This window comes from Filicampus tigris, chromosome 12 (assembly GCF_054856515.1).
Source record: "Filicampus tigris isolate MCC_2025a chromosome 12, RoL_Ftig_1.0, whole genome shotgun sequence".
In the NCBI taxonomy this organism is placed as follows: Eukaryota; Metazoa; Chordata; class Actinopteri; order Syngnathiformes; family Syngnathidae; genus Filicampus; species Filicampus tigris.
In genome coordinates, this window is record NC_141228.1 from 8,573,647 (window position 1) to 8,600,087 (window position 26,441).

The window sequence follows — 26,441 nt, forward strand, 5'->3', positions numbered from 1 at the left end:
CACCTTCTTTGCGCGAGCATGAGTGACACCGACAACTTCACAGCTGCAGGGGACGCGGACACGACATCTGCAAAAAAGCATCTGTTTTTGACACTTTTTGGGATATACAAGAACTTAATTGGTAAAATATTTTATGTTTTTATATACATTAATGACACGACGAAACAATGTATTATATTAAATTAATTTACACGTTTAAGTAAATATTTGTTTGTGTTTTTATTTAATTTGGGCACTTTTGTTTTTTTTTTTCAAACTCAAAATGAATTCATAATTACAGTCTTTTTTTGTGCTAATTTTTTACAATTGTGTCACTTATGCACAGCTGTTTCTACACCACAGCACCATCTGCTGGATCTACCAGGGCACTGTTCTGCTTGCAAAAAATGCAACTTACCATTAGGTGCAACTAAACATATACAGTATACGTACAATACAGTATACACGTCTAATTGGGTGACACTCCCCTTATAGCTGTCAATGCAAAACGCATTTGTGTTTCCAAACGATTTCGTTATCCGGAAAACACTCACTGATGCCTAAAATTTTTGTTGAGGGTACTGGGAGAATTAAAGGGATTTCTGGATGGTCAGTCACTGTTTGTGTGTAGATTCTCAGTCATCCAGGTTACAGTAACCAACAAAGGTTGAATCAAGGCAACTCAAACTCTTCTTCGGTTCTACATTTTAAAGTGTGGAGTCTTCCTGAAAATGACAACAACATCCTCGTGTACTTTAGGGGCCATGCTGAGTTTATTTATTGGAGAAAAAAAACAAACAAACTACATGTTCAGCAAGCTCTTTTGACACCACATTGACAAAAAGTGTCATCATAGCAAGAAGGTATGAATTCACATGAACACACTGTACAATATAAGATGAGTTTAAATATTTGCTTCTCTTTCCTGTGGTCAATAACCAAGAGAGATACTAGACTACATTTTTAACAAAAGTACATGCTCCTTGAGTAATAAATAGCCCCCCTACCCCAAGTTTAAATGATGCATCACACCAGTAGATTTGTTTACACTAGACGTGTTTGAGACTGGCACCAACAAAAATGGTGCATTTTTACCCGTATGCAGCAAAACATCATCTTTCTCACAACACTGTGACTTTTTACAATTGCAATGAAAAATCCTACTGAAATTATAAACATGTTGCAGCCAAAACACACTTCTCTCATCATGTTCATTTGGTTGTCAACACATTGTCATTTATAACACTGTTTCATTCTAAATGCATGAATGAATGTTATGCAACCATGAATGGCATTCCTTTTTTTAGCTTTGTAAGTGGGAATCTACAATCTATTACTCTAAGAAAATGACAGTCTACAACTTACTGGCACAGGAGAAATTCTTCTTAGGCGTCATAATGATGGATATCAGTCTGTATGAATGACTCCACCATGTGTAAATTATATACAATATCTTTCTGAACAAAAGCATAAATGGTAAACTGTCACAAAAGACAATTCCACTCACAGCTATCACTCATTAGCGATGAAGAAATTGTGTAAAAATGGAAGGTGCTGGAGCGCTGACATAAAACCTGACCGTTATCCCAAGTTACTTGAAACATTTTGGATTGGATGCATCACTCAATATGAATAGAGTTCAACATCTGGCATGGAGGAAAAGACCAGATTAAGATGTTAAAATTGTGATTTTCACAAAGAAAATTGGGAACCTGCATTGTTATGAGCTTTGAGCAACCAGAGCTCTGCCATCTTTTGTCTGATAGCAATCAAAAATAAATAACATTCTTGATTAGATAAGAGTAGAGAATATATACAGGTATATAAAATAAGTTAAAATGGTTATAAATATTTACTAACAGGTCACCAACAATGAACATGTACAGCATCTGTAATCCCAGCAAGCTTGGCTCTCTAATGACAAATTCAAAACCAAAAGGGTTCTTCTAGATAATAATGCTGCATATTATACAGCAATTGTAAACAACAGTTCTTGCTTTGATATGAACAATCTGCTGAAAAGTTTAGTGCTAAAAACCATCATGTACTGAATCAATATTTGAATTTAGCTGTCGTATGACAAATGTTAATCAGAACTAATGTGGTTCTTGCTTTCTCACAAAATGTTGACTTGACATGTGTCAAATTCCACCCAATTCATGTAAAAACGTGTTCATGCCAATGAAAGGTCATTCCTCTTAATCTTGATATTAAAATGTAGACATTTTGACCTCACCTACATGTGTGGTCTGAGGAAACGTTCATACCTGTGAACTATACAGTAAGTGCAAAGAAATCGCAAATGGATCAATTCTACTGAATTTACTCAGTTACAAGAAAAAATGATCAATCACTACCTACAGTATAACAAATATTTTGACACATCTTGATAGCCGAGAAGAATCTCATCAGGAGTGATGTCCAACGTTCTTCCTAAGAAAATGGTTGTGTAAAAGCTGAAACCGTCTAACTTTGTTGAGTTGAACACACGTGCTGTGTGGCGAACGCTAGCTGTATGCAATCAATCTTTTTTGGCCCTTAGATTTATGTACCTCAATATACAAACACGTTTACTGACAAATAGCAACAAAAAGGCTTCTTCCAAAACATACAAAACAAAATCTCTGAATGTCGCTTTACAATCAGCTCACTGCACTCACACGCTAAAGCCTAAAGGCGTGTAAGGCCGCACATAAATTATTGCAAAGGAAATTCAATCTGTACATGAATTATAAACATTCAGTGCTTCAGTGTTCTGAGTAAAATGTCCAAGCATTCATACTGTCTGGTTTTTTACTTTTGGCACAAAGGAAATAAAAACAGTACTCACACATGCCTTCACTTCCTACATGATTTGTCTTTAAAAATAGGTCAGATATTTACATCATTCTTCATCAGTGGCTTACATTCCAGTTGTAGCAGGGAAGTGAGAACCACGGGGATCACAATCTGACAAAACTCAAATGGAAACGTTAACTGGCATTGCAGGTGTTTGAATCATTATGGGAATAAACAGTGGGACTGCAAACTGAAATGGTAATTTTCAGTTTCCATCAGGACTGAGGGGCAGGCACTACTTTTTTTGGGGTGGCTGGCTTCTTGGTTTGCCACAGATGGCTGTGGATGGTCACGGCATCCACACTTGCTGACATGGTCTTAGCCGGTATCAGACTGAACTGCTTCTTGTCCGAGTTGTACTTGTACAGGCCGTCGATCATCTTGCGGGTGACGTTCTTGGGGCCGATGCCTGTGAGTTTGTTGATCTCCTCGGTCTCGGGGCAGTAAGTGTACAGGGAGCGGAACTGACAGCCGGCATCTCGGAACAAAACCAGGAAGTTGTTTGCTTCGGATTTCTCCATTTCCTGTTACAATAGAAAAAAACCCTCAAAAATATAAGCTATGTGTGCTAAAGCCAAGACCATGTGTAGGCAATATGACATAGTCCTACCCTGCATGAAGTCAACCCAAAAAATGTTCTTCAACAACACGTACTATGCACCCCCACTAGTCTAAACACAGCATTCTGATTAATATCGCATTTGTGGAATATGAGTTAAGCAGCAAAATCCACCCGTTTTTATCCATCTCAGGGGGCGGCCATTTTGTCATTTGCTGTCGACTGAAAATGACATCACAGTTGCTCAGGACTAATGTAACAACAAATCACGGCTCACCTACTTTCTGAAGTGATTGGTTGTTACCTGTGACAAAATGGCCGCCATGTGAGATGGATAAAAACGGGTGGATTTTATTTGCTTAATTCGTATTCCACAAACACAATATTAATCAAAATATTAATTTCAGACTAGCGGGACTGCATAGAACACATTATTGTAAATAACATTTTTGGGTTGACTTCCACTTTAACAAATATAAAAATGTGATACTCAAAACCAGTAGTGTTCTTGTAGTGACAAAACTAAAATATTCTTCAAACATTTATTACCATAATTTTAACATAGAATAATTGTAATTTGGTTATACTAGATACCGGTATACATTATTACATGTCTTCAATGACTGAAGCCACAAAGTGGTGATAAAAACAATCATTCCGAGCTGTTACCTCCAAGATTTTGTTCTTCTGTCCTTCATTGACTTTGCCAGCAAGGCAGCAGTGGGCCAATGCATTCTGGATGATGTGCTTGTTTGATTTGGCACTTGGCTCCTTGTAGAGTTTCGGTCCTGGGTGGAAACAAGACACAAAACAGTTCATTTCAGTTTTCCTTCATATTGATCATGACGCCTTAAAGCATGATAAACGTCTTACTTCTCATTTGAATGGTATTAAGAGGTCCAACTGAGGGGATTTTGTAACATCACACCAAATTATATGCTGGCTATGAATTCGATGGAAAAGCGACCATTTCAAAAGGAGATTCTGGGTTTTATGTGTTTTTGGCCGGATTTGGCAACAGTATATATAATATGTACGCCAGCAAAAAAAAAAAAAAGTGTAATACAGCAATGTGGTTCTCAACCACTACAAACTGGAGCCACAGTATTTCAACATCTTAAATACCAACAACAAATGCCGGTGAACAATGAACACCACCAACCTGTGTACTCTGTGATTGACGTAACAGAGGAGGTTGTGGATGCATTTTCCCAGTCCTTCTCTCCATTCTTGCTGCGACTCGGCGACAGGAAGCCATCTGCCGAATCTGGCCTAGAAGACAAAACAAGAATATTAAATCTACTTTTGAAATGGTTGCCACTCCATAGAATTCTGTATCCAGTGTAAATTCATTGTATTCATTCATCAATTAGATGGAAAAGAATCTTTCTACGAACTTTCAGCCTCACTATGTCATCACTTACGTTGAGGTAATCTGTGTATTATTGCAGAAAGAATGGTTAAAAAAAATTCATAAATAAAGAGGCTGTCTGATCTTCTGTTGCATAACATTAGTCACAAGTTGAGCAGCAAAGCTTGCAAAGCACAAGGTAGCGAGTGGCAGTGATGTGAAACAGTCTGGGAGCAGTGTTTGAGGTTCATACAAGAGGTCAATAACTTCGGACATCTTGCAGTGCTAACCGAATCTTATCTTATTAAGATGCTTGTTTTAAGCATGCCAAATCATTTAAACTTTTAACAATCACTACAGTTGTTCTACAAATGATAAGGAATGCAAGTTGAGGGCATGTTGCGAACAAATATAACAGTCCAAAAACATTCCATTAGACAGACAAGCTTAAAGCGGAAGCCAAACATGCTTTTTTCAAGAACATGTTCTATGCAGGCCTACTTGTTGAAACAAGGCATTCTGATTAATATTGAGTTTGTGGAATAAGAGTTAATCCACTCGTTTTTAGCCATCTCAGGGGCTGGCCATTTTGTCACTTCTGTCGCCTAAAAATGACATCACAGTTGCTCAGGGCTCAGATATCGACGAATCATGGCTCAGCTTCAGAAAACAGGTGAGCTGTGATTGGTCATTGCCTAAGCACTCAGCAACTGTGATGTCATTTTCAGACGACAGAAGTGACAAAATGGCCGCTCCCCAAGATGGCTAAAAGTGGGTGCATTTTGCTGCTTAACTCATATTGCACAAACAATATTAATCATGCACAAACAATATTACGGTAATCAGAATGCCTTGTCTCAACTAGTGGGCCTGTATAGAACATATTCTGGAAAAAAATATGTTTGTGTTGACGTCCCTTTTAAAGTGATGACCATTAGAGTACAAAACAAAAGTGCTGTGCACAGTCAAGTCAAAGGCAGTGCAAGGACAAGGTATAGTGCAGGACCGGGGCCGGAACAATATGTAGCACCTTGATCTGCGTACCAAGCAGGAACTAACCTTCTCCTTCTCAGTTTAGGTGAGCTCAGAAAGCAGAGGAGACTGCCAGAGGCTAAACTAGCACTTCTGGCATGTGTGATTAAACAGGACAGAAGTAAAAGGTGGAACAGTGGCAGGAATACAAGAAACATGTTAGAAATGTGTGGTGCGGTTAGTCAGGGAAACTGCAGAGTAAAACTGTAAAAATGCAGTTTGTTAGATTGTTGTATATCCTACTCAAACATGGCAGCGCATGTGACATATTAAGTCATGTCACCCCAGGGCCGACATAAGAGGCGCTTATTAAGTTTGTTTACACTGAACCAAATAAGGAATCAAAAAAACAAAAAGTCTGAGGCAACTGGCGATTGCGCACAATGCAGATGTGCAAAAACAACGATAAACAACACGTAAATATTAAGTGCCATTCCGCAAAGAACTGTTGCATCTAATGTACAATAGCCTTTTGCATTATTAACTGTGTTTAGGGAGAATTTTTGCAACAACTCTTGATGTGGACATTTTTCATTGTCTTCAAGGGGAAGTCACCCCAAACATAGTTTTTTCAAGAATATGTTCTATGCAAGCCCACTAGTTGAAACAAGGCATTCTGATAAATATTGCGTTTGTGAAATAAGAGTTAATCCACTCGTTTTCAACCATCTCTGGGGGCGGCCATTTTGTCACTTCTGTCGACTGAAAATGACATCACAACTGCCCAGGGCTCAGGTAACGACCAATCAAGGCTGACCTGTTTTCTGAAGCTGAGCCGTGATTGGTCGTTACCGGAGCCCTGGGCAGTTGTGATGTCATTCTCAGTTGACAGAAGTGACAAAATGGACGCCCCCAGAGATGGCTAAAAACGGGTGGATTTTGCTGCTTAACTCATATTCCACAAACGCAATATTAATCAGACTGCTATGTTTCAACTAGCGGGCCTGCTGGGAACATATTCTTGAAAAAAGATGTTTGGGTTGACTTCCCCTTTAAGTATGATGTGCTTGTTAGATAAATCCGCAATATACAGTAGAAAATAAAAATAAACTGACATGTGCAAGGTGGCATCAGCACTTACAAATGCATGTACAATCTCACCTATGCGCTCTCTTCTCTGAGTCGACACTGTCGCCGTCTCCCAAGTTGAGGGATGCCAGGGATAAGCTGCAGACTGAAAAGAGAAACTGGTGTGAACCTGAATACGAGACAACGAGGTGTGGCACAGCACGAGACGGTTACAGCGACAACCGTGCATGACGACACTGGAACCTTGTCTACAGCAATGCAGTCTTAGCTGAGATTGAAATAAACTTACACATCGCAAATAATAACACATACATCAATTGTAATGAAAACATATAATAAATCAGGACATTAATAGACTAGTCAGAAAAATTCTGCCTTCATTCCCATTCCAGATATAGATATAAGATATAACTGTGAGTATGGTGCAGTGTAATATACTACCCAAGTAAAGGCAACAGTAATAAAAAACATTAAACGAATACCTCTCGGATGGTAAAAACTGATCATTTGCCAAGGCAGATTGCGAAAAAGCTTTTGAGTGGCATACATACAGAAAGACATGGTACACAGGGGATGTCTCCGTGGTTACCTGTAGCAGCTCTGACGGGAGTTTTTGGGGAGTCGATGCTGTCGCGACGGATGGACTTGGGCCGACCTCGTCTTTGTTTTGTACCGGCAGCTGGTCGAGATTTAATGACGGTGTCCATGTCCTCCATCAGTTTCAGCTGCTTCCTCCTAAGATACTCCTGCTTGATGAACTCCTTCCTGGCCTTGTCTTCTTCCTTTCGGATACGCTCCTCCTCCGCTTTCAACCTGGTGAAACAATGCAACGGCAAGGCAAGAAAATTATTCAACAGAACATAAAGTATACTTTTCTAACAGTATATTTCTCTTTGATGCATTACAAAATGTGTTAGCTGTAATACGCTACACTCGGCCGTAGGCCTGTTTTAACTCTGTTTATTCATACTAACACGATAATAATAATTTGGATTATACATCACCTTTTGAGACAAAGTTACAAGTTAGAACATACATATTTACAATTAACAATTGCATTCAAAATGTTCATTTTTATCAAAAAAATGGTAGGCATAACATAAAAGGTGTCCAGAAAAGAGTCAACAATATTCAGACACCAACTTATCGAATAAACTGTTGATTTTGTAAGGACTTCAAGAACTAAAAAGAGCATACCGAGCCTCCTCTTTCTTTTGCTCTAGCTCCGCCTCCTGCTGCATTTTCCTCTGCTGGCTTTCCTTCTCCCTCCTCATCCTCTTCTCCAGCAGTGCCGCCCTCCTCTGAGCCATGTTCTCCTCTGCCTTTCCATCCTCCTGAGAAAATTAAGAGACAAATCTCCTCAAACTCGTTGACAAATGACCAGGATAAAGACTCCTTCACAGGATGTAGGTTAAATATTTTGTTACAAAAAAATTACAAGGTTCACACAGTTGTACTGGTGAATTCAAACTAGTCACCTCTTTATTAGTGGACCCAATTTCATACTAAAAAACATAGTACTGTGACTACAATTTCAAGCACTTTGAAAAACAAGACAAAAACAATTAAATTGCTTTTCAATGTCTAAAATGTAACATAGTCTTGCACCTGGCAGGCTTGGTATTACAACTGCAATACAATTAATACTCCAAAATGAAACTGTCATTTTGGTGCTCAATTGTTGTCATACATCAGTGGATACAGTCGATCACCAAAGGTAACTATACTTTAATTTCGCTTCCTTATTTCGTGTGAACATGTCTTACTCTCTCTGAATGCACATCTCCACAGTGGTGCCTGAATTATTTACATCAGACCCACTTCTGTGGCCTACATCGCTGCTCACACTGCAGCTGATGAGCACTCCTCGCAAACTAAAAACAGCAAGATGATGCTGCCCTCACGTTTCCTGAATCATTGATACCATCATGTAAAAACGAAACATGAACTAATGTACAATGACAGTTCATAATTTCAGCTAAGTTGGGTTATCTGGAGGGCAAACTGTGACAAACAGCCTCTGAAACAAGAACTGACCTTGAAGAAGAAGCTGCAACGCATCCTCTGTTCATCCTCTTGGCCTTCCACACCTCCGAGCTCCATTTCCAAGCTGTCATCAAGCGTCAGGTCATTCAGTGGCTTCACAACTGATAGGGGAACCTCAATCAGGTCGCCCTTGACTTCCGGCAGCGTGGGGATCTCTGTGGGGGTCACCGTGAAGGTCTCAACAACCGGGTGGGCCAGAACCTCAGGGAATGAGGACTGTGCAGGTTTGAGATCGACAACTTTTTCCCTATCGGTGGTGTTTGGTGGGCTGGGAGCTTTCTCCTGGATTTTAACATTTGAGTCCACTTGTGTTTGATCTTCTTTAGTTGAGCTGGATGCAGATGCACAAACACCACTGGCTGCAGGCGTCTCACCCATGTAAACAAAGCAGCTATCCGCGGGCAGACGGGGAGAAAAGCGTCGCAGCCTGGGAATACTATCCACAGACTGGGGGGCGGTGAGCACGCGGTTGTAAGGCGCCAACTTGAGCTCGTTAGGGCGAGCAGTGCGAGGATTACGTGAGTGGAAGGAGGCGGATTTGCGCTTGATGCTGGTCGGAGAGCGGTGGGCCGAGCGAGGGGAGTCCGCCGGGGAAGAGGGTCCTGACGATCGAGTGACATTGCCGCCTCTTGCATGTTTTTGCGGCGAGGGGGTTGCGTGAGAGGGAGGGATGACCCACGCATGCTGATGTTGCTGCTCCCTCATGGCCATGATGACTTCTTGCTGCTGAGCTAGCCTCTGCATCTCGGTCTGGAGGAAGGCTAAAGAATGATTGAGCTTCTCGATGGATCGCGTATACTCGGCAAGATCCGCCTCAGTTAGCTGAGTGTGCCCTTGACCACCCTCGTCAGCTCCACCAGGGGACCTTTGCCAACAGGAGCTTGTGCTGCTTTGCTCCGCCCCATCAGGTGTGTCTGCACTGCTTCGACCACTCCTCAAGGCGGGGCTTACGGACTTGACTTCGCCTTTAACCTTGCCTCCTTCCTCTGTTCCGCTCGCAGCTCCGTCCCCTTTACGCTTCACTACACTGAGAAAGGCAGAGTGGCCCACCTTTTGACGGTGCCTCGTAAAAGCTGCCTCTACTTTTTTTTTCTGCGCTTCGATGGCTTTCCTTTTCTCCTCCAAGCGCATCCTCAGCTCAACCATTTCGGTTGCCATGACTTGAGCAGGGTCATTGTGCGGAAGCTGGACAGCTGACGCCTTTGCGGGGGGATTTGGCATTTGCTGACGGATGGGACTGTGTTCTGGAGTTGGAGCCCACGAAACGGATAACGGTAGACCAAAATCCGAACCCTCTGGAGTAGTTTTAAGGGAGTTGCTGCTCTCGCGCCCTGAGTCTGGAGCTGATGGGGTGATCTTCTTTATCTTTTGTTCAGCAAAGTTGGTCATCCTCAGTGCTGAGGGGGACTTGCTCTGACTACTTGGGCAAGGGCTCGGTGTATCCATATCAAGGTCCATGTTTACAGAGCAGTCCTTCAGTGATGAATCCTCATCCAGCATGTCCTCTGTGTGAATGTGGATGCCAGTGTCGACCTCTGTGGTGTCTGTCTGGCTCAAATGTCCTTTAGAGTCCAGCTCGGACAACGGCTCCAAGTCGGCACGGCCAGTTCCAAACTCCGGATTGTGCAGGAAGAAGCCATTGTTGATACCTTCAACGGGGGGCCTACTTGGGCTGTGAATAATGTGGAGGGCCTCTTCTATGGAGGGGGTTGTTATGGTCGATCCGCTAGGGTAGGTTCGCCTTTCAGGGTCCATACCAGCTAGACTGTCTGGGCAACCCTCCTCCTCGATGCCAAGGCTCGTGCCATTGACTGGTTGAAAGGAAAGATTGCGCTTCATCCCACGAGGAAGGTGGTGGACCTTAAAACCAGAGCCGTCATCAGTGCTGACGGACCTGACCATACCACGTGTGGCAGAATAAGGTGAAGAAGCAACTTCCTCTTTGTCCAAAGGAATGTCAAAAGATACTCCATAAGGCCCAGGTCTAAGAAAACAAAGACTTATTGATTGAGGAAACATATTCAGGGAATGATGATACAACATAATACTTGACTTTGAAATGAATTATTTCAAAAGGCATTTTTAAGGTAAGGTCGACTGAGACATGCCGTACTGACCTTTTCTCTTTGGGCCAGGTACCAAGGTTGCTCTCAACAAAGGATATTGACGTTGATTTCTTCATCTCACCTGGATGACGCACGCAACGTACAAAATGCTTTCATTCAGTACCTTGTGTGTGCAGAATACTGTATCTGTTGTAGATGCCTTTTCAGATACTTTGTAGATAGATACATGATTTATACTAGTCATACTAGACTTCGCATACTATAAATATAGGGAAGAAAAATAGATACCTGAATTTCTAGGCTGGGGTCGCAGGGGCAAACTAGAAAGAGAGAGGGATATCATATTAAAGCTGCATTATCATCAGCAATTAATATGGGTGACTAATGTAACGTGTTTCTATTTCACAAGACATTTGTTTTTCCAATTTGAACCAACATAACACTGTACCTGGGTCTTTCAGGACTTGGGGATCTTTCCATGAAACTCCTCTTGGTTGCTTTAGAGATTGGGACAGCTGGGATATTCTTCAACAAAGATGAGAGCTCTGGGAAGAAAAAAAAAGTTGTTCACTCATTTGTGTAGTGCCTCATATACTGCCCACCACATTTACCTTTTAATTATTTCAGATATAAATTCAGCTTGTCCCTTTGTACCAGTAATGCAGGATCATCAAGGACTTACCTGGGGCTTCATTGTCCAAAACCTTCGGCTTCACAAAAGAGGGCTTGACCTCTTCAAACCACCAAAAGAGCTCTGCCATGAACGCCAAGTAGTTATTCTGTGGAAGAATTTAAAGAAGATAAACATTAAATCACAGCACGCTTCTAAAGGGCTGTTGCTCACAAACATCTCCTATTCTGCAACGTGAAAAAAACTTAATGCATCCACACAATTATTCACATATGTTCTTCGGTAATGGAACATTTTATTGAAACAATCTATGTAGATTTACAGTATCCTGCTCACTTTCTAACATACAGGGTTCAACATACTCCTTGATAAATTAATGTCATGTCCTGTAAGAGCAAAAATTAAGATGTTGGGACAATGGTCGACCAAACAAAGTAATTTCGTCCCCCCCGCCCCCGCCAAAAAAATAAAAACAAGTTAAAAATAAAGAAAAGGAAAAAATGAGAAAATCAATTGTAATACTAATTCGGGAAAGGTAGTTCAATCTGATTTTTTTTTTTTTTTACAAATATTTCTATTCATTTAGTCCATATTAAATATTTGCAGTTAGTCACAATATCATTGTTAAAATTGAAGCAAGTTAAATAAACTGATTAACTACAGTATTATAAACGTTAAACATGTGAGTTGATCACATCCATATGCTAAACACTTCCCGAGATTAAGGCTTGATCATTAGTGAAGTGAGCAGTTTTCGCAGTGACCATGTTCGCAATCCCATGTGCAAAACCTGAACAGTGTGACGGGAACGACCTTGAGGAACCATGTTCGCCCCCTCCTCACTATCCGCCCTCAATGGTCTGCAGACAAAGGCAGTGCTGCACCGCTCAGCTCTTGAGATACACAATTCACTTCATCAGCAACATTTCTCTCAACCATGCAATGCCACATGCATCTTCACACATGCAGACTGTACCACAGTCCAAAAATCACAACAGTGAAGCAGAGGCAATTAACGTCAGGTATAGGCAACCCCCTCAAGAGTAACCTCACGTTATTATACAAAATTAAAAATGACAAAAAAAGACCAAATTTTAACTCCTGCTATTCAATGGGGATATGTTTAACAAGCCCTTCCACAAATAGCAAAAAAAAAAAAAGAAAATCGGCATAAATGACCCTCCCCCAAAATGTTTCCAATTTTTATAATATTAATAGTTTAAACTGCAGATATACCACAAACTGTGATCTCAAAACACTTAAGTATCATTTCAAACTCATTTTATATTACCCTTAAAATAATTCCATTTGATTTGATGTTTTAAAAATTCTGCACTTATATACACTGTATAGCCACCCAGCTGAGCAAAAACATACAAATGCAGCAAACATTCTTAGTAACTTCTGTAACAACTCAGGATAAATCACACTAAATTCAGCCCATCCCTGATCCCAAAGATCTCATTTAAGATTTATCACGTCAACATACTTCCTTGCCACCAATTACTGTACTACTTTCTATTTAAGGATTTGGCACCATCTTGTAGCACTTTAGGGCATTACAGAAAGAGCAAATTAGTTTTCCACCAAATGGTTCAGGATTGGAGCCACAGTAAATAAAGCCAATAGGTGCATGTCTAAAAAATGTAACCAAAATTAGGTGGTGATTCACTGTACTTATGACACTTAAAGAAACAGACCCGTTTGTTTCTGTAACTTTTGCACACTTGCTTTCAACTGTTAAATGTCGCCTATTACTTTTTGGGAGGATTTACAGCTGCCGATGCATAAAATTACAAAGAAAGATCAGGGGGACAATCAACCAACCTTTGAGTGTACTCAGCATTCTTCTTGTTTTACAGTAACCAGGAAACATAAAATAAAGAACGATCTCTTGCAGTCTGTCTGGCTCAGATTGGTGGCAACAACCCAATATGAGTCTTCTCGTCCCATCTGTCTGTCTAACTACTACTGACAAAACAGGTGTGTATGCTATCGCTTAATTCCATCAGTCAGCATTCATAGACAGACAGACACATGTACACCCACACCCACCCACACACAGGAGCAACTCACACAAAAATCTCCCCATTGACTGTCATTGCAACCTTGTGTGCTGCCAGGTTTGCCTTGTTGCCAGATCTAGTTGAGTCGAGCATTTCGCATGAGTGTGTTGTTCCTGGGATTGGCTAAGTGTGGGTTGATTTGGGGCGATGTGGGATTGAGTGGCAACAGACGACAGACAGACTGAGCTCCTTTTGCCCCCTCCCATAAGAGTAGTGTGGTAATTTTCCTTTATCAGACAAATCCTGCTTCTTTGAAGTGAGAACAAGCTGACCAAAGCCCAGAGGTGATGACTAATTTATTTTTCTCCAATATAGAAAAAAATGGTAATTTAGATTTAATTATAACAGGGGAAGGACACAGCCTAGGCTAGCCTAGTGTCCATGGGAAATTAATAAAAATGTGTGCATTTTATCCTTCAACAGCCTTGGCAATACCTGATTAAATGTTAAACATCTGAGGTCAAATGTGCTTAGACTATGTGAAGAGGAAATGTTCTTTTTTAAATATTTGCAGCACAACATATGAGGTGTATCAGAAAAATTCCAGGACTGCTATCATAAACGTACAGTATTTCAAACCCAAACCAAAAGTTTTACCCTTCAATGTGGGCCAGATATTCAACCAGCACTTTTGCAAACACATCTTGCTGTTTTTGTTTTGTTCAGTACTTAAAGTGGAAATCAACCCAAACATATTTTTTTCAAGAATATGTTTCCAGTAGGCCCACTAGTCGAAACACAGCAGTCTGATTAATATTGCGTTTGTGGAATATGAGTTAAACAGCAAAATCCACCAGTTTTTAGCCATCTCAGAGGGCGGCCATTTTGTCAAATCTGTCGACTGAAAATGACATCACAAGTTACGACCAATCACGGCTCATCTTCAGAAAACAGGTCAGCCGTGATTGGTCGTTACCTGAGCCCTGAGTAGTTGTGATGTCATTTTCAGTCGACAGAAGTGTCAAAATGGCCGCCCCTAAAGATGGCTAAAAACGAGTGGATTAACTATTATTCCACAAACGCAATATTTATCAGAATGCCTTGTTTGAACTAGTGGCCTTGCATAGAACATATTCTAGAAAAACAACGTTTGGGTTCACTTCCCCTAAGAAGAGGCAAGAGTTATGGCAGGTCAACTCATGGCTGCATCACCATGAAAACGCACCTGCTCAAAATGCGCAAAGAGTCCGACAGTTTCTGGTATAGGAAAACATTAACATGCTAAAGCAGGGGTCACCAAGTCCGGTCCTCAAGAGCGCCTGTCCTGCATGTTTTCCATCTCTCTCCGCTGCAACACGCCTGATTGACATGATCAGCTCATCAGTAAGCTTTTCAGAAGCCTGATAACGATACAAATCATTTGAAACAGGTGTGTTGCAGCAGGGAGAGATGGAAAATATGCAGGATAGGCGCCCTTGAGGACCAGATTTGGTGACCCCTGTGCTAGAGTAACTTCCCTACTTGTCGATGGGGCTCTGTGTGATTTTTTCCCTCTTTCCCAAGCTCAAAGGGGCGATCAAGGGGATGTATTTCAGAGACGTCGACAACACCAAGACGGCTGTGATGACAGAACTGGAGAGGATCCCACAAGAATCCTTCCAGAAGTGCATGAAGATGTGGCAGAGAAGCCTGGGAAAGTGCATTACACTCCAGGTGGATTATTTCAAAGGGAAAGACTATTTTGGAATCTATCTTTTATGACACCAGCACTAGAAATTCTCTGACATGAGTCGACCACTATCATTTTATGTAAAAAAATAATAATCAAATGTTATACCCTAACAATAATGCTTTTAAGTGTCTATTTTTAGTACAGGTAATCAATGTTAATCTATTATATACTGCATGTCCTCTTGTTTCAAGCACTATTTTTTGGATAATGTCACTCCTGTAAACCTTTTCCTCCACATCAACACCATGTCTCGACTCCATCTCTATAATAAAGTCTGTGTTAGTGTGACACACTGCTACTGCGGGTGTGACTGCAGGGAAAACTGGGTCAAGGTTGCCCATTTTAATGCAGTTTGAGCCACGCCGCTGCACTCAAAACAGTCATGCCCTGCTGGAATTTTTTTCTCTCTCATGTAATCTGTCAACAAAATGCTGAAATTGTCCAGTTAACATAATTACATTTAACATAATTCCATTTGTTTTCAGGCAGGGTGGGTGTTAGTTGATGTGTTTGAGCTATTTTGATCTTAAATGAACATTTCTCTATAGGACTGTCATGCATGCCCTTGTATAAAAATGTTGTGAACGCATTAAACACTACTATACAAATATAGAGTGAATTATATCGCATTGAGTTTTCTTTCTCGTGCCAATTAATAAACATATAATGGAAGCAGACACTCACGTGTCTTTCCAAGTAGACGGTTTTGTGTTTGTGCTGAGGCAAACCCTGCTGCGTCATAGAATATACTGAGGCAAAGTTGAATTTCACTTTTTTTTTTTTTTTTAAATAGCATGGTACTGTATGTCAGACAGCGTTTCAGATATAGAACAAGTGCATTCTTATTTGTGGCAAAATAAAGAAAGGCAAATAAAATGTGCAATCTCTAAATGAAAGCAGGCAAATAAAAAGAAAATGGAAATGAAAGACAAATAATGAAAAACCAGTTAAGAAAGCTGGTGGTCACTTGATGAAGACAAAGTTGGATTAAAATGTTTTTCCAAGTACTGACTCAGAAGCGATCATTTCGCCTTCTTCTTCTTGGCAAAAGACCACACCATCTGCTTTTCTAATCTTTTTCTGTCAAAACCCCATGAATAAAGTACCAGAAAACAGACGCTGATTTGTTGAGCAGGATCTAGTTTTAACCATTACAGTATAGTACTTTGAAAAAAAAGTCTTGGGTCACCACAAGCTTTGCTGTTAAAATCACCTTTTCACAGTGGTCAGTTTGACACAGTAAAACAGCAAAAACATTTGAGTGAAGCTATGTATCTATAGATTAATAAAGAACATTACTAACAGAATAAATAGCTGGCAAATGGCTAAAAGTGGTGTAAGTCTTGCACAGTTTTGCTACTTTCTATAAAATATCGTCCAATGAATTTTTGAAACACTTCTGCTTTGTAGTAGTAATAGCAAAGCATATTGTTTAACAAAGAGCACTGCTTAAGCAGTAGCAACTACAATAATAATAATGAGAAGATGTGAAGATGTCCCCAAAGTAACAAAAACATATTCAATGTGTTTTTTTTTTTTTGCTGAGTTGTACCTTGAGGGTGGACGAGGCATAGAGCATATCCTCCAAACTGAAGTGGCAGCAGCCTTCCAGGTTGTCTCGACAGAAATTCTGAATGAGCTGCACGTTGTAGAGACGATCCGCCAGCGTCATGTTCTGCTTCAGACACACATCTGGGAACACAGAGGGAGCCATCAGCCTGCTTGCGCTTAGATTCCCTTCGGTGAAGATGCAATGTTGCTGAATGTGATCACAAATGGAGTGTTCTGGTTTTCTCTGCTTGGGAAAAGTAAGGCTATTTAAGTGTTGGTGAATGACGACTGAATGATCAATGATTAAGAGGGCGGAGACACGTGTGAGCGCATTTGAAAAGAAAACAAGGTTCACTGATTGATCTTTTGTCTTCCTGTGTAAATGTGTCTGATTGTGAAGCCATCATCGCACATCAACACACTTAAATAAACTGAACTGCTGATGTGATTTTGTAGCTTTACATTCAAATGTGTACAGCAGTAAAGTTTGTCTCATTTGCCCGAATTTTACAATGTGATAATCTTTAAAAAAAATGTACCTTTACAATGATAACAATGCAAATTCTGAGTGCCGGAGGTAAATTGCTATATAAATCTAGAGACAACCATTATTTATTTTCTTACCATCATTCATTTTTATTGAACTTAATATAGGCACCACCGCTAAATCAATTCCAAATCATAAATCTAACCTTTGGGAGTAGGATTTTGGACTTAAAGGGAAATCAACCCAAACATATTTTTTTCAACAATATGTTCCCAGCAGGCCCACCAGTTGAAACACGGCATTCTGATTAATATTGCCTTTGTGGAATATGAGTTAAGCAGCAAAATCCACCCCTTTTTAGTCATCCCAGGGGGTGGCCATTGTGTCATTTCTGTCGATTGAACATGACATCACAACTACTGAGGACTCAGGTAACGACCAATCACGGCTCAGCTTCCGAAAGCAGGTGACCCGTGATTGGTCGTTACCTGAGCCCTGAGCAGTTGTGATGTCATTTTCAGGCGACAGAAGTGACAAAATGGCCTCCCCCAGAGATGGCTAAAAACGGGTGGATTAACTCTTATTCCACAAACGCAATATTTATCAGAATGCCTTGTTTCAACTAGTGGGCTAGCATAGAACATATTCTTGAAAAAAAAGTTTGGTTTGACTTCCCTCTTTAAGCATATGTGTCTGAATGAGTGTCATTATGCTACAGGGCCACTCTAACCATCGAGAGGCAGCAGCTGGGGGCAGTAGAAGTGCAGCAGAGCACCCAGCGCCGATCCATCCATGCTGTCCTTCAGCAGGTTGTCCACTGGGGGGATCCAGGGCATCACCTGACTGATGCTCTGCTCCTTCCTGTAGCGGGCCTGAACAGCAGTAACATTAGTCAAAGTGAGAATATTTTGCACATTACATCGCCCTACAGGCAGGTGTCTCATTTTTGCTTTTGGAGAATCAGTTAGGTCAAATAGTTCACTTAAGGGAACATGCAATTGCAGAAAGCAATTTGAAGGGACGCATCATTCACTTCCTGATGTTGTTGTTGTTACTTTAGGATGAGTTATGACTTTATCTTTAATAATGATAAAATGATGGGCACATCAATGTGGACAATGGAATGCAATACAAAAAAAGCAATATCAATATCTCAGTTGTGTTTGGAGAGAGGGTGCAGCCTCAGGCATGACAGACAGTGTTTCCAAGTGCCAATGTAGCCAAAGGAAAGTCAACAAGAACATTCATTTCCTGCCAAGTGTTGCCAGACTGAGACAATCATTTGGGGGGAAATCATTTAAATAAAATAGCATTTTTTTGTATGTGCAATCATTACATTGTAAGTTCCTCTGTGATTTTGCGCTACTTGACTGGTGCTAATCGTTTATATTGATTATGTTATTCAAATATTTGCTAAAACAGTTTTTGATATAAAAAAATGGGTAAAAACACTTTAAGTTGTGAATCAGATCCAGATGTAAGCACCTTGAAATAAAAGATGAAATGTTGATCTCTCTTGATATTAATCTTGCATGTAAAACATTTAGGTTTACATGCCTACAGCAAGAATAAATATATTTCCTCTCTTTTCCAGAATTTCTGTGTGGAGTATTTCAACCTTTTCATCATCTGAACCTTTAATGAAGATTCACACAAGGGGTCAAACCAAATGGGTGCAGTAAAGTGGTAAATCTGTGATTACAGACTGTAAAGTCAGATGTGATAACAGGAAAGAAAACCGGACAAACTCAAAAGGGTATCTTGAACCAAACACCATCTTTGCATGCAAGCTTACATTCTAAAATGTAGTTTATGTAGTTTCTATTTAAAATGGAAGTCAACCCTATTTTTTCAAGAATATGTTCTATGCAAGCCCACTAGTTGAAACAAGGCATTCTGATAAATATTGTTTTTGTGGAATAAGAGTTAATCAACCCATTTTTAGCTATCTCTGGGGGCAGCCATTTTGTCAATTCTGTCGACTAAAAATAACAACACAACTGCTCAGGTAACGACGAATCACGGCTCAGCTACAGAAAACAGGTCAGCCGTTATTGGTCGTTACCTGAGCCCTGATCAGTTGTAATGTCATTTTCAGTCGACAGAAGTGACAAAATGGCCGCCCCACCAGATGGCTAAAAAGGAGTGGATTTTGATGATTAACTCATAATCCACAAACACAATACCAATCAGAATGCCGTGTTTGAACAAGTGGGCCTGCAGGGAACATATTCTTGAGTGTTTGGGTTGATTTCCCTTTTAAGAAGTAAGGAGCAGTAGAGCATGTTTTTACTGTCGTGGGCTAGTCAAATATATAAATCTAATATATTGTATGATGAGTTGGCTTGCTCACATTCCTAGTTTACTTCCCTGTGGTGTTAAACTACAGTAGCAAAAGCACAAGGTGGCAGTAGTGCGGGTCATGAAGTAGTGCGGGTCATGAATTGTACAATGAAAGAAGCAATTAGCATTGATGGGTTGACTTACAGGCACAAGCTTCATGTACCACTTGGTAGGAGACTGCAGTAGCAAAAGGCAAACGGCAACAATAAAGAAATAATGTTAGTGACGTTAGTCAACAGCATGATTGGCACACGCAAGCACACACAAGAAGAGATGCAAGACCACAGATATGAAATAGTTTAAAGAACCTGTCCACACATTAAATAATAATTGGATTAAAGGTTGTGCATTTGCATTTGAAATAAAGACATGGCAAAAGATCGTGTTTTCATTAGCATTAATTTGTAGGCATGTTTATTGACTTGATTGAATATCATGCATTTATACAGTAGACACAACATAAATGTACAGCCAAAAGTAAATCAATTTTAGGAAGTTTAGTGCTGGTTTATCAATATATGCCTACATTTACACATACTTTATAGATCACCCTATATATCCTAAATTTACCATTGTTGTTACATTGCACTTTCTAGAAGTGACTTTCTTAATTTTCTTCGGTTAAAAATTTGTCTATGGTACAGAGTTATTTTATGTAATTGGTATATAGATGAAACACATAGTGACTTTTTTTAAAGCTATTCATATGTGTAGACATAACCTAAAGCTGGTAATATAATAAATTAAGTATTTGGATTTTCAGATTTGCATTATCAAAATCCTGTTGCCAAAACAAAACATTTTGCACCGCTTTCAGATAAAAATAGTCTAATCTAAATATCGAATTCTGTCCCAAATTGGCGTTTCAAAGCATCAAATGTACGTGTCATTTAAATATTGAGGGATCAACTTTAAACATGACCTGTGAGTTGGGAGTCGGGCAACCCTTTTGTGTGGACACCTAAATATGAAAATACAGAAGAGTGGATGAATGACTCAAAGGCCACTTTATTGGATTTTCCTGATGTGATTAAACTTGTTGGTTTCTAAATGGTAATTGAAGTCACCAGCTGAGGTTTGATGTCATCAAAGGAGAAACAAAGGACAATGGTTAATCAGGTTTATGTGTTTGCTGATGACGACAAAGCTTCCACAAGCTTAGTAAGTAGCACAAATGTGGCATTCCGCCTTTTCTAAGAAAACTAATTTAGAAAATTTTCAAGCAAATGGCAAATGTATACTAAACAATGTCACCTGAGTTATAAAAACACAGTGTGTAGGGAGCATGTGGTGAGGAGTCTTAACATTTTGACCAATTTTCCGTGTATATTTCAGTCCGGATACATACGTGAATACAACTTAATGACACATCATACAAGTGTACTGCAAGTAGGGAAGTGAATTATAGGCTCGAGAAGAGTGATATATTTTCAGAGACCACAAAGTTAAGCACTCCTTCGTGATGTCGTGAGATCTACCATAAGAGTTATTCATTCTCCAAGGGAGTTGTAGTAGACTTCTATTATAGTGGATTAGGGTTAGTATTTATATATGTGACAATGTGTTTATTATTGTGCTTGTAGTTTGTGAATAGTTTTTGATGTAAAACTGCATTGCATCGTGCTGTTTTTTTTTTCCAAACAAAATCAGACAACCTTATTAACTTCATTAAGATGGGCAAAGTATTGGCGCACCCTTCAGCAATAACTGCAAATATTACCAGGTTACAAGTGCTTGCCAATTTTGGCAGAAAAGGCGATTTAGTTTCCTGCATAATAATATTCTTGATAACTTCTGACATTCTGAGCTCATGATGTAACATCTAAACATCCAGGAAAAATTAAATTTCTTATATCTTTGATTTCTATTATCAGTGGCTTCAGAGAGGATGTGTTGCATTAAGTGTTAAATTTTGTGCAATTATAAGTGGAAGACAAACCGAGCCATTATTTTCCCCATACAACAAGCATCTACACACGGTATTGACCTTGTATCCACTGCTCTTTGTTGAGTCCAAATTGGACATGTGGTGGTAGGAGGGGGGTAGTAGAGATTCTGGAAGAAGGGGAGCGTGACTCGAAATGGAGGATTGGCATAGGAACGTTTGCCAAGCTGCCCTGAATAGTAGTCTTGTGTTAGAAAATGAACAAAGTAGCTTAAGGTGTGCGTCATTATCCTCTAGTATCAGAAATACTGTAGTATCTTATTTGAATTAACATACAGAATATTAATCAGTAATGTTTAAGCACAAAATTAACAATAACCTAATATTCTAAACAGGACATAGCTGTGATCCTATACTCCGATAACAAAAACTGGTGCAGGTCAAAACAAAAAGGTTCAAATGAAGGTTCAATTAAATTACATTCTATCAGAGTTCGAATATTATTCAATTTGTTTAGTTTCATGTTGTTGTTTTTTGTCCGAATCCTTTAAATTTGATGTGCTGTGTACTACTCAAAAGATAAATAGAAGTGTAAAGAAACTTAACTGCGAGGAAAGTGATACATACAATATACATGTCCACATTTAAAGCGGAGGTCAACCCAAAAATGTGTTTGGGTTGATTTCCCCTTTAAGGGGGAAGGTCTGTCCTGAGTGTGTGAATAAGATGGCATAATTGTAACCGAAGTGAGGTGCCATGCCTTAGGCTAAATAGGCTCAAACTCAGACTAAAATGTGCTAAGAAGACCAAATCAGAACCCCAGGGGAGAGGTAATGTTCTCATCAGCTTTCTCTGCATGAACACGCGCGCACGCACACACATTCTCTTCTTCGGTTAAATTAAAAATATTCCCCTCTTCTATGCCCTTAATATGAATGCCCTTGGAGGCCAAATGTGTCTTTGTGTCTCACTGAAAATAGCACAGGAAATACAGTAGAATGGATGATATTATAGCAGAACAACAGTCTTGCATGCCTTTTTTTTAATTTTGAGATTTTCCTTGCAAAACAAAGATGCAGCTGGCCTTGGCTGTAATATATGCAGTGTCCTATTTTCAATTGATTTCTTGGACTGAGGCAGGTAATAAAGGAAGTAGATAACACAAGAACAGACATTGATCAACATTTTTTTTAGTTTCATCCATTTCTTCATTATACTGCTACAGTTTCATTTGGTTATCATTCTGACTGCATTGTTTTAGTCTCCAGATGGAACAATGTTATGTTTTTAAGTAAAAGACATTAAAAGACTCTCTAGTGGATTTTACTTTATGTTGACTAAACAGAGTGAAACAGTCATTACAAGGTCACAAAACCCATTTAGTGGTTCGGTTTAACTTGTAAAACTCTTCCACAGTGGGCTGTGTACGTGGAATAGAGATGTTTATCACACTAATTCAGTCAACATACTGAAACAGAAATGAGTTTTCATCTTTCCTTTGCAATCAACGTTTAGTAACCAATGGTGTGTTCTGATATTTTAGACCTCAACTTGGATTGCAAGCTTTGGAGCCAGGAAGAAGTCATGATGAAATAATGTGAGGTCAGTAGGGGCATGCTGTGCTGCCTCTGCACTCTGACCGGTCAGATCTGCATCAAACACTGAAATCTGCGGGCACAGGAGTGGGTAGTGAGACATGCACCTACCTACCAGGATTGGGTAGTTACACACACATGGGCATGTGCATGAACAGGCACGCACACACACCGACAGACAGACAGACAAACACACACACACACGCGCATGCACACGCATGCACAAATTGAGCATTCTGCCTTATGGCATTTGTAATGACTGTTGATACCACCATTATATAACAGACTGGGACTGCAGGCTGGACATACAGTGGCCTCACACAAAGAAAATATCTGCCTAATTAGACAAGAGAGTGCTGATGTTCTGGTTAAGGCACAGAATTAGTGAGGGATTCTTGCACAGATTTAAATGCCAACTTTTTGTGATTCCTTCGATGAAAGCAGGATTTTAGTGGCTTAAGTTTCGAGGAAGCTGCTTCCAGATAGCCGAGTGACACAGATGTCAAGGACTTAAATTCATAAAGTGGATTTGCTTAGCTTGTCTCGGGCTGTCAGTCAAACTAAATCTGCATGTTTCTGCTCAGAACGGAGTTAAACTCACCCGAGGACTTTCTGCAGTCTCTGCACTCTGTGTCTCTTTCTTTTTCTTCTCCTCCTGAGCCACAGTGTCTTTCAGATATTCGGTAATCTAAAACGGAGCAGAAGCAGGATCAACCTTTGCTTTGCCAGCAAAAGCACTAATAATAATTAGGTCAAATTATATATAGTTTCTAGATTAATAATAGTTCCATGATAGTCTGAATATACACTCACGGGTCAACTGTTAGGTATAACTGCACAAACAGTCAGACAGATCATAGTATGCAAATAATTAATAATTAAGTTAGCATAGAACAATTTACACAGTGTGGTAAAAAAAAATTCCAATGAAGTTAGGACAATGTGTAAAATGTAAATAAAAAATAGAATAAAATGATTTGCAAGTCCTTTTCAGCCTATATTCAGCTGAATACACTACAAAGCCAAGATATTAAACGGTCATAAAGATTAATTATTTTTCTTGTTGTTGTTGAAAAGATTTTCATTGTTAATATGATGCAACAGGGTCATCAGCTAGAGACCACCAATCCTTGACATTTTGCTCCATATGGCTCCGTACGTTCATGGGATGGCTAACTTGCACACCCCTGAAGGAACCATTAATACTGAAAGGTATACACAGGTTTTGGAGCAACATACTGTATACTACCATTCAAGCAACATCTTTTAATTGCTAAACACTATCTTGGTTGACAATTGAACAGCTATAAATTAGTCGACACGCCTACCAGATATGCCAGCTTCCTTGCTCTTCATTCTCCAAGACTGCTTCTTTTTGGCTCAGTCGTGGCCAGTATTGGAAACCGTCTGTGTTGCATACCTCGCAGTGCCAATTGACCGCAATGATATTGTCCTACAATGTTTTTATTTCATCAAGCTGGGTTTGCTTCTCTGTGCTTGTGCTTTATATGCTTGTGACATAGTAAGTATAATCTCAACGGCGATTCACGTTCAAATTTCCAAACTCTAGCGAAATGGGCGAAAGAACATTTTTCGCTTCCAATGCTTCATCCGCGTCACCTGGCATAAATTCCTCTCTGATTGCGCAAACTACATTGGCTAAATATGGAAATGCATTGCCAGAAATGCTCAACTTGTGGCTTGACCACAGCATTGCCAAGCACTTATTGAGGGTTTTTTGGAACATGTTGCAGGCATCAAATTCAAAATGAGTAAATATTTTAAAAAAAGCAATAACGTGAATGTGTTTGAAGATCAAATAGCTTGACTTTGTAGTGTACTCAATTGAATATAAAGGTTTTGCAAAACGTCCCAGTAAATCCAGACTTTGGACAACAAACTCTTCTCTTTTCTCTGCTTCGTATTTTTAACTGAACTACTAGTCTACTGTAGTTTAGACGTCTGGATTGCTAGCGCACTCCAGAGAGCCATATACCTGACCAAAGAGACTTTATGGCTATGTGTGTGTGTGGCTTACGGGGCAAGTACCATACTCAATATGGTTGATTGCTTGAATTTATGACACCGTAACAAAAGCATACTAGTTGTTCTTTTAGTGCAGTACTGTGATTAATGTATGATTGTAGCTGTCCTTTTTTTGCACACACAAAACTTAAAATAATACTCTCTACCACCAACCTTGTTGATCCAGGTGGTGACCGCATCCTCTGTGTCGTACGGTGTTTCCTCTTCAGAGGAGCATGATGAATACTGGCGAATGCTGGCCATCACCTTCTCCACAATCAGAGTGTCCACTGAGTATGCCATCATCAGAGAGTCAATCATTGCCAGATGGGCGCTCTGCAAAAATAAGAATTGGGGGGGTGATAATTCAATTTTAGCATCTCTTGTTTCACGGTGCTAGATTATGTCACTCATGGGAGGGAAAGGACAAAAACAAGGTTATGTTTTTGGATATTTTCACTTTTTCTGCTGGGTTTTATCCAGTGACTAACTGACAAAACTGTTGCCTTCCTGTAACAGTGCAATGACAATAAAATTAGTTATATTATTTTCTACAATGTTTGGAAACATCAATCAACTTCTGTCTGAATCATCAAGACCCACAACTTAGTTTGTTTTGGAACAATTTGTCAAAATAGCGATAGTTATAAGGAGGACTACTGAGCCTGAACGGTAAATCTGAAACTGTCCACAGTCCAACGCTCCTTTGTGGGTGTTGCCTCAAACAACAAAGCAAATAGTCGGTGTTCAGTGAAAACATTTATGTCCATTTTTTCTTTTTTTACGTGAAAGGGGTTTTGCGTGTTACAGACATCCCATTAACGTGAACATTTTAAAAATTACATAATTGGACATAGCAGTACATGTTATTCACAGAACAGTGACGATATGTAGGAATGGGGGCAAAAAAGATTTTGTTGGTTTGTTATGACTGTATACTTGTTAATGTTTTATGTCATGCGTTATGTAAAGTGAGTTGAAAACAAATGCATGAGCCTCAGCCAAAAACATCCATTCATCCATTATCAATAACGCTTGTCCTCACAAGTGTTGCGGGCGTGCTGGAGCCTATCCCAGCTGTCTTCGGGCAGTAGGCGCGGGACACCCTGAATTGGTTGCCAGCCAATCAGCCAAAAACAGACTGCTTGAATTGAACAGTTTAGCCGATAAGAACGACATTAAATATAAATTGTTGTAATAATCATGTGATTTAAATTTGTACAATTTATCCTAAGTGATATATTTTATGCAATTTATTTCTTATATATTTTCAAAAATGTGCACAA

The 26,441-nt window shown here is 39.7% G+C and overlaps 1 protein-coding gene across 3 annotated transcripts in view; it reads right to left on the reverse strand.

Moving 5' to 3' along the window:
• Positions 1 to 730: 730 nt before the first annotated feature.
• Positions 731 to 26,441, reverse strand: part of camsap2a (calmodulin regulated spectrin-associated protein family, member 2a) — a 38,086-nt gene continuing 12,375 nt past the window's right edge. Inside the window, exons 4-20 of one of the 3 annotated variants that reach the window (XM_086046931.1) lie at positions 25,330 to 25,491; positions 23,732 to 23,818; positions 19,795 to 19,827; positions 18,038 to 18,179; positions 16,822 to 16,961; positions 11,583 to 11,679; positions 11,349 to 11,445; positions 11,189 to 11,220; positions 10,952 to 11,021; positions 8,826 to 10,818; positions 7,986 to 8,122; positions 7,378 to 7,601; positions 6,861 to 6,933; positions 5,787 to 5,852; positions 4,539 to 4,648; positions 4,046 to 4,164; positions 731 to 3,341 (exon numbers count right to left, since the gene is read on the reverse strand). In XM_086046931.1, coding sequence (XP_085903057.1) covers positions 3,033 to 3,341; positions 4,046 to 4,164; positions 4,539 to 4,648; positions 5,787 to 5,852; positions 6,861 to 6,933; positions 7,378 to 7,601; positions 7,986 to 8,122; positions 8,826 to 10,818; positions 10,952 to 11,021; positions 11,189 to 11,220; positions 11,349 to 11,445; positions 11,583 to 11,679; positions 16,822 to 16,961; positions 18,038 to 18,179; positions 19,795 to 19,827; positions 23,732 to 23,818; positions 25,330 to 25,491 — 3,891 coding nt within the window. In that variant the 3' untranslated portion in view covers positions 731 to 3,032. The remainder of the gene's footprint in view (positions 3,342 to 4,045; positions 4,165 to 4,538; positions 4,649 to 5,786; positions 5,853 to 6,860; positions 6,934 to 7,377; positions 7,602 to 7,985; positions 8,123 to 8,825; positions 10,819 to 10,951; positions 11,022 to 11,188; positions 11,221 to 11,348; positions 11,446 to 11,582; positions 11,680 to 16,821; positions 16,962 to 18,037; positions 18,180 to 19,794; positions 19,828 to 23,731; positions 23,819 to 25,329; positions 25,492 to 26,441) is intronic. The other 2 variants (XM_086046932.1, XM_086046933.1) reach the window with 2 other exon arrangements.